The sequence below is a fragment of the Poecilia formosa genome, unplaced genomic scaffold (assembly GCF_000485575.1).
Source record: "Poecilia formosa unplaced genomic scaffold, Poecilia_formosa-5.1.2 Scaffold376, whole genome shotgun sequence".
Taxonomy (NCBI): domain Eukaryota; kingdom Metazoa; phylum Chordata; class Actinopteri; order Cyprinodontiformes; family Poeciliidae; genus Poecilia; species Poecilia formosa.
In genome coordinates, this window is record NW_006800315.1 from 512,834 (window position 1) to 522,088 (window position 9,255).

A 9,255-nucleotide genomic window follows, 5' to 3' on the forward strand; every position below is an offset into this window, starting at 1 on the left:
TTGATGATGTTATGCACGGTTGATGATGATAACTTAAAAGTCTTTGCTATTTTACGCTGGGTAACACCATTCTGGTACTGCTGCACTATCTTTCTGCACAACAATGGTGGAATCAGTGATCCTCTCACCATCTTGGCTTCAGAGAGACACTGACACTCTAAGAAGCTCATTTTATACCCAATCATGTTGTCAATTGACCTAATTAGTGTTAATTGGTCTTCCAGCTGTTTGTTATATGTTCAATTTCCTTTTTCCAGCTACTTGTCCCAACTGTTTTGGGATTTGTAGACACTGAAATTTTGAATCAACATATTTTTCCTTTAAAATGTTACATTTACTCAGATTAAACTTTTGATCTGCCATCTATGTTCTATTACGAATAAAATATTGGCATTTGCCATTTCCACATCATTGCATTCAGTTTTTATTCACAATTTGTTTAGTGTCCCAACTTTTTTGGAATCCAGTTTGTATGTCACAGATTTCAAAAGAAAATAAAAACGGAAGTATAGGAAATAGCGCCCCTTTCACTTCCGGATTGCAATGGTCCCATTTCCAAATAAGGTATGAGACTGACAGCGGTCCGTCCCGCCCCTTCCTGTTTGCTGCAGCGAGGTGGACTTGGTCTCATCAGGCCACTCTGCAGGGAAACCCGGGAGGAGTGGAGGACTGCGCCCTCTGCTGGTTGAAATCAGATTCATTTTGCTCTTTGGTGCCTTCAAAATGTTGAGCTTTTTCGATGAATACTCTTAGTCCCTGACCTGATGAAGGTCAGGGGTGGCGGCGTTATTCCTCCCAACATTCACTTTCCTCAGGATGAACCGAAGCACTCATGGTGCAGCTTGGCTTCATGTTGCCATGGTGATTCCTAGAGGGGAAACAACTTGTCTGCCTAGACAAAGATGTGGGACGATGCTGTGAGGATGCACCTCTCCATCCAGGACAGCCGGAAGATCTTGAAACACATTCCTGATCCTGACATAGTATGTTTTGGCTAAAGTACGGAAGGATTGGCTGGAATGTGTCAGTAAGTCTGACTTATTTGTGTGTGGAGATCCTGAACACATCAAAGCATTTGACCAAGGAGGCAGCAATGTCCCCTGGGAAACATAATGTTGACATATGGTAGGAAAACCACAGGAAGGATCCTGACTGTCTACAAAGATGGCTGCTCAAGCGTTTTGAGAACAACATCTACTTTTTCTCTCACCAACTGGCTGAGATCTGCCACATGACACAAAGCTATAACAAGTGTAAATTAAACTCTATTGACTTAGTTTATATGTGAATATGCATCAGTTATAGCAGAAATATTAAAGTGACAGAAAACCTGATGCATTTTCTTCCTCAGTGAGATTCTGACACTGGGGAGAGGTACTGGTTTCTCTGTTGCTAACTCTGGACCAGCAGGTCGGTCTCTCTCTCTCTCTCTTTCTCTCTCTCTCTGTCTCTCTCTCTCTCTCTCTCTTTCTCTCTCTCTCTCTCTCTATAGGAGCTATTTCCCCAATTTCATTTAAATTTTAGAATTAAAAATGTTTAGCTTATTCTTATTTTTTGTTTATTTCTTAGTTGATTTATCATTAGAATTTGTGTTTAATTCATTATTTAGAATAAGTTTTTTGGTTAATAATTCACTTAATTAGTTAATTAATTTCAGTTGGGATGTGGGTATTTCACGGTATAAATAGGTGGGTCTTAGGCAGCTTATTATGCAGGGTTTTTTTTTACCAGCCTACAGAATCAGTCTCATCAGTCTTTTGGACTATGGATGTCTAGTTTACGGCCAAGCTGCAAAAACAGTGATTAGTAAATTAGAAGTTATTCAGAATCAAGCTTTGAGATTCTGTTGTGGAGCTTTGAAGACATCTCCATCTTTGGCAGTGCAGGTACAAATGGGAGAGATTCATTTACATTTAAGGCAAAAGCAAATTATGCTGAATTATTGGGTAAGTTTGCAGGGACATAAGGAGGAAAATAATACAGCAGTAAGAATACTGAGACCTTGCTGGGAGAGTGAAAAAGCTAAAATCGACTGTTTTGGCTGGGCAGCAGATAAACGCTCTAGGGAAATAGGTACACAGGGAAAGACGTGCTCTGCTGCGGTGCCTTATCCAATTACACCTTATTGGCTATTTCCATATGTGAATGTAGATTTAGAAGTTTACAAAGAAATGCAGATAAATAAAAATAATAATTGGGAAAATTTTGTGAATAACAGAATTAGGAATATATATAAATCCTTTACAGTTATATATACAGATGGNAATTCAAGTGATTGTGAAAGCAGCAGCAAATCATCTTAACATCAATGAAATGACCTGGGAGGAAGTGAGGGATGAGCTCAGCGCTCAGGCCAGTCAGGAGGCAGAATGGACAGGATAACAATGGAATGCAAGAAGTTTAATATCAAATGGACAAGAATTAAAGCATTTTATTGATAAATTAGAAGAAGATCCAGAGATTATTTGTATACAAGAACTTGGTTAAAACCCCAATTAGAATTTAAAATACTAAAATATTTTGCTGTCAGATTTGATGGGGTTGAAGGTGATGGTGGAGGATGTGCCATATTTATTAGGGAAGGGTTCCCGTTTAGAGTGACTAAAACAGGAAATGAAGAAAGCAATACTGAGATCAGGACCAGCAGCACCAGGGAAAGATCAGATATGCTAGATTATGCTAAAACATTTAGGGAGTCAGGCTGAAGAAAAACTTCTAGGTTTATTTAATAAGGTCTGGGAAGAAGGGAGATTACCTTCTAATTGGAAAGAAGCAATTATTGTTCCAATTATTAAACCGGGAAAAGATCCAACAAACCCTCTAAGTTATGGACCAATTGCACTTCATGTTTAGGAAAGATTATGGAAGGAATGATAACAGAAAGGATTACATACTGCGTAGAAAGTAAAGGACTTCTGTCTTCATGTCAAAGTGGGTTCAGAAAAGGAAGGAGTTCAATGGATCCAGTTATCTGTTTAGAATCAGATATTAGAAAAGCTCAAGTTAATAGGGAAATAGAGGTAGCAATATTCTTTGACATTGAGAAAGCATATGACATGGTATGGAAGGATGGGTTGCTTATAAAATGATAAAAAATGGGGATTACAGGAAGGGCTTACAGTTGGATGAAAGATTTTTTGTTGAACAGAGTTATACAGGTACAGATGGGAGTAAAAAGATCCAATGAATATAAAACCGATAATGGAACTCCACAGGGAAGCATCATCAGTCCTTCATTGTTTTCAATCATGATTAATGATGTTTTTATAGAAGTAGATCAGGATGTCATGCAGTCATTATTTGCTGATGATGGAGCCTTGTGGAGGAAAGGGAGAAATGTAAGATTAGTGTATGAGAAAATGCAAAAAGCTATTAAATCTGTTGAAAATTGGGCTCATAAATGGGGAGTTAAATTCTCAGTAAATAAAACAAAGACGGTTGTATTTGGTAGGAAGAAGATCGAAGAAATGGATTTGAAAATGTATGAGAAAAAATAGAAAAAGAGAGTAAATTTTGTTTTTTAGGAATCATATTTGATTCCAAGCTTTTATGGAGTGATCACGTAAAGTATATTGAAGGGAAATGTAAAAAAGTTATAAATATAATGAGATGTTTAACAGGAGTAGATTGGGGTGCAAATAAAATTAATTTAAAAAAGATCTATATGGCTCTGATCAGATCAGTTTTGGACTATGGATGTGTAGTTTACAGGCAAGCCGCAAAAACAATGATTAATAAATTAGAAGTTATTCAGAATCAAGCTTTGAGATTCTGTTGTGGAGCTTTGAAGACATCTCCATCTGTGGCAGTGCAGGTGGAAATGGGGGAGATTCCTTTATATTGAAGACAAAAGCAAATTATGCTGAATTATTGGGTAAGTTTGCAGGGGCATAAGGAGGAAAATAATACAGCAGTAAGAACGCTGAAACCTTGCTGGGAGAGTGAAAAAGCTAAAATCGACTGTTTTGCCTGGGCAGCAGATAAATATAAATGCATTAAGGAAATATACAGGGAAAGACGTGCTCTGCTGCGGTGCCTTATCCAAATACACCTTATTGGCTATTTCCATGTGTGAATGTAGATTTAGAAGTTTACAAAGAAATGCAGATAAATAAAAATAATAATTGGGAAAATTTTGTGAATAACAGAATTAGGAATATATATAAATCCTTTACAGTTATATATACAGATGGATCAAAAGATTTAGGCTCAAATAAAACAGGATTTGCTTATGTTATTCCTGAACAGATAAATAAACAGATTATCTGTTTATACAGTGGAGAGAACAAAACAGAACTGAAAATGTTCTTATATGTTCAGATTCATTATCACCATTAATGTCCATTTTAAATAGTTAATCTGAAAGTCGTATGGAATTAGTATATGAAATTTATGAAATATTATTTAGAATAACACAAATTCAAATAAAGATCAGGTTTATGTGGGTACCTGCTCATAAAGACATAGAAGGGAATGACAAGGCAGATCATTTAGCTAAAGAATCGTTAAAAGGAAATTATGGAAATAGCGTATTCTAAATCTGAAATAAAATCAGTTATTAAGAGAAAAATTAAGTCTGAATGGCAACAATTATGGGAGGAAGGAAATAAAGGTCGTCATTTATTTAATATACAAAAGAAAGTAGGAAATATGGAAATAATTGGAGAAAACCGAAAAGAACAAGTAGTAATGACAAGATTGAGGATNAACAGTAGAACATGTAATAATTCATTGTGAAAAGTACGCATGAAGTAGAGAGAAGCTAAAACGAGAAATTATGAAATATGATTTAGACACATTAAAACTTAAGATATTAATTAAACATAAAATAAATAAAGCAGTTATTAATTTTTTGAAGGAAACAGGATTATTTATGAGAATTTAGATTAAAGGGAGATACTCTGGTCCAGCACAGTAGATGGCGATAATACATCTTAACGTTAGATGTCACCCGCCAGTAAAATCAGAAGGAGATCAGATGCAGGCTGAGGTCTGCATCTGACGGTTTAACATCGATCGTGAAGCGAGTTTAGAATTTATGTCTGATTCTGCCACTGATTGTTGTAGGAAACGCACTTTAGGGAGTGACGTCATTTATTTCTCATGATTCATCTGGATGGTTAATGTTCTCGTCTAACTTGATTTGTGTAGGTTGGCCTGCTACTGTTTCAGTTTTTGATTTGTTTTGATTTCAATTTTTTGTTTCAGTTTATTTTTAGATGGTTATTGTTGATAAAAAGAACTTTTCTTTTTTGGGGTTTTGTTTAGGGAAAGGGAGTTTCTGCTGCAGCCCTCTGGCTTGTTTTAAACTGGACCTCTGCTGTCCCCGGGTCCTATAGGCCGTTTTATTCAGACTGAGGAGACCAGTGGACGGGGAGTTTTTTTTCTTTTCCTTTGTATTCACTAGGGATTTTTGTGTGAGTGCTTTTGTTGGGGAACACTTGGGTGCATTTAGTTGTATTTGTGTTTTCTTTATTATTATTCCTCCCTCAAATTTTTAACTAATTGGGTTTTAATTATTGATCCCAGGGCCAGCATAGACTCCCACTTTTAGTGTGGTCACTTGGCATAATAAAATAAATTGACTATTTTTGCTCATGAAACATTTGTGAATTCAATAAACTGTAATCTGCAGCAGTGCCTCTGTCCATTTTTACAAACTTATCTGTGTGATCTGGTAAAAAGAGGATCTGAAGCTGAACCCAAGGTCACACCTACATACAAAGAAAAAATAAATACAAACTGCAAATAAACGTACTGAAAGATAGTAAGGACTCACCATAAACGATTAACCCTGGCCAGAATAAAAATAAATCATCAATTGGGTAAATGACACCCAGCTGGGGAGGGGGGAGCCACAACAATCCACCGTCCCGAACAACTCAGGAAATAAAAATAAAATTTAAGGTGAACTATGGCACCGAGCCCAACAAGCTGACAATGAACCCACCTACCTCGGTTAAGAGCTCCACGCCCACGACACGTGTCTGACCACACCCACTCCCAGAGAGCAAAACGGGACCACCAACCCAACCGCGATCCTGAACCCAAAGGAAGCACAATCACTACAAACTAATCTAAAATCCAACAGAAGGGAAATCACAAAACGAATCTGAAGACCATCATTCGATGCTTGAGGAAGGACAGGATCACAGAAGCTCAGCCGTCTCAGCGCCGCCACACCCGGCTTTAAAGGCCCACCACTCACCTTAAAGGTGCATCTGCACCAACGTACCACATTGTGATGATAGTGGCACAATTAAATCGATTAGCATTGATAACGATAACATGGAGATAAATAGCTAATATATTAAATCACTGGCGGAACAAGTCAGAGTCGGGCCGGGGTCGGGGCCAATGACCGGGCCCCAGGAAGCACATCGGCTAAACCGTGAGTGAAACAGTCACTGGGACTGACTATTATATATTCCATTGAGGGAAAGCAACTTTTTCCATCTATAATCAGACATTAAAGCGACTTGAAACCATTCCTCCCTCCCTGGCACCCCCAGACCTGGGGCCCCATGGGCACCCATCTGGGCCCGGGCCGGGGCCAGTGTGAATCTCGTCCTGTGCATTTGTGAATTATGAGACAGTTTTAGCTCCATATGAGTCACATCCAACTCCATAGTAAATGGTGACCTGTAGGGACATTCTTTACTTATAAAAGCTGAGGCTAAACTTCCTCTATNAGACATTAAAATTAAATAAGATATTAAATAAACATAAAATAAATAAAGCAGTTATTAATTTTTTGAAGGAAACAGGATTATTTATGAGAATTTAGATTAAAGGGAGATACTCTGGTCCACACTCCAGCAAAGTAGATGGCGATAATAAATTTTAACGTTAGATGTCACCCGCCAATAAAATCAGAAGAAGAAGAAGAAGAAGAAGAAGAAGAAGAAGTCGTCTCATCAGTCCTCAGTCTGCAGGAATCAGAGCAGAAGCAGAATCCTGTGAAGCCTGTAACCTTTTTGCCTGAACTGTGAAATAAAATAACCAAAGAACTGCATTTCGACTTTTTGATCCTTTTGTGCTGTGTAAACCAGAATCCACGGTGCATCAGGATCTATCTATCTATCTATCTATCTATCTATCTATCTATCTATCTATCTATCTATCTATCTATCTATCTATCTAATCACTCCATACCACTAGGTGGCGGTATTTTACGGTTTTTGCCAACTGCCAACAGAAATCAGGAAGGAATTCTGGATGCCAAATGGTTCTGATGCTCTGCGGAGCCGGTAGTGTCTGTGGTTCGGTAGCGTTTGTGGGTCCGGCTCTGTGTTTCCGTGGATTCCGGGGCCGAAATGCAGCGCAGCAAGGCGGCTGGGAGTGTGGAAGTGAGGCGGGTGATCGGAGCTCTCTGCCGGCTGCTGGCGGGGCTCGGTGTGGGTCCTGTCCCCACGCCGGACGCTTTCCGACGGGCCAAGTTTGGAGGAGTACCCGAGGTGAGCTCAACACGGTTTTGTTTGTGTTTTCGCTCGGTTCGGCTAGTACCTGCTAATAATATAGCAGGTACTATACACATGTACACAGGTACACATGTTTATTGCAGCGCCATGAAGACAGTAAAAGATAAACATTGTAAATAACTTCAAGCCCAGAAAGTATGGAAGCCCTAAAGGGCCAACATTTACAGGATGTGTATGGCAAGCAATTAATGCAAAACAGGAAACAGTTTAGACATGACTTTAAGTTAAAATTTCAGAAAATTAATTTAATTTCAAAATCTAACTTCTTTCATCTGCATCGTTTCTAGTAAAGCAGTAACTACCAACACTCACCCGGATTAAACAAGTTTTCAGCTCAAGATGGATTCCTGAGCACAGTATCGAATTAATTACCGCGGTTTTATCAAAGAGCTCATCACAACTTGAGAGATGTGACTTGGAACCGATTTGACTCACTAATTTAGTAACTTTAGACATCATGAAATAAGACTTTGGACTTGACTTGGACTTGAAAAGACTTGATGCACCAAACAGGAAGTGTTTCAAGAACAAAGCGCCAGCGCTCACCTATGGAACCGGACCAGGTGCGTGAGCCAGTGCCCTCTGCCCCTGTTTCCTCTCCTTGTTGCTACGACAACCACAGTTTACTTGCAGACCCTGTGTATCCTGAAACGAGAGCAAAGACAGTGCAGTCCTCCAGAACAACAGAACCAGGTCTGGTCCAGACAGATCCCTTCCTGGGAGCATGTTAAGCATTTCACTGACAGGAAAGTGGGTTGTGAGAAGGAAGTCATGGGGAAAACAAAGGTCAAGAGGTCGGGTTTGAACTCATCGGGGTAAAAATGATAAAATAATGTTTTATTCGGTTGTATAATTGAAGTTAAATAATGTAATGTTATTGATACAATACTGTAAAAGCAGGTACTATTGGTTATCAACCTGATCAATGTTACATAATAATTAACCCATAATGGTGATTTTAGCTCATCGTGGTGGGAATAATGTTGGTGGCATAAATATTAATAATATTCATTATTAGATCTAATTAAGATCAGGATCAATGGTGGTTAGTTTACATGTTTCAATAGATGAAACACAAAGGAATAATTGTTGGTTGATTAATTCAGCTTTCATCTGGGAAATGATTTTCACATCACTGCAGATTAAATTTACAATATGCCTGGAAATCGTTATTAGTAATAGTCAATGGTCATGACATTGATAATTCTAGAGGTGTACCGATCGATCGGCCACAGATCATAATCGGCAGGTTTCCGTGAAAAAGTGTATGATCGATGATCGCCGATCACCAAAACCGATCAGCTGTATCTCACTTCTCAGCCTGCAGCTGGTCTCCTCTTCCCTTCACACTGCGCAAGCGCGCAGCAACAAACCCTAAGCGATGTGGTGAGAAACGTTGACGCTCAGAGTGAATGGGAACGTTTGCTTTGGAAAAACGAGCACTGAACGGAGTTTGGCAACATCGAGGCTCAATGCAGGAGAAAAAAGACTTCTGGAGCGATCAGTCAGCAAGTAAAGCAGTAACTACCAACACTCACCCGGACTAGCATCACCGTCAGAAAGCTAAACAAATAAACCTAAAAATAATTCAAGTCTTCAAGCTGGCAGTGTAAGCCGCTGGTTCTGGTTCTGCTCCAGCTGTTGGACCGCCGTTACTGGTGGTAATATTTCACAGACGGAGCCGCTCAACCTCCACCCAGCAGTGAACTCTCACACCGAACCTCTGCTTAGAGCTGCAGCAGGGAACTAAAACAACAACAAAAATATTTTACAT

General features: G+C 39.0%; 1 protein-coding gene across 5 annotated transcripts in view; it reads left to right on the top strand.

Moving 5' to 3' along the window:
* Window positions 1-812: 812 nt before the first annotated feature.
* tedc1 (tubulin epsilon and delta complex 1) overlaps window positions 813-9,255 on the top strand; it is a 15,096-nt gene continuing 6,653 nt past the window's right edge. For 3 of the 5 annotated variants that reach the window (XR_001659125.1, XM_007575410.2, XM_016662511.1), the window contains exon 1: window positions 7,166-7,457. Coding sequence is in view for 4 of the 5 variants with exons in the window: in XM_007575410.2 (XP_007575472.1) it covers window positions 7,317-7,457 (141 nt within the window). In the remaining variant the exon portion in view is untranslated. Of the gene's footprint in view, window positions 918-949; window positions 1,028-7,165; window positions 7,458-9,255 lie in introns of those variants that run through there. The other 2 variants (XM_016662513.1, XM_016662512.1) reach the window with 2 other exon arrangements.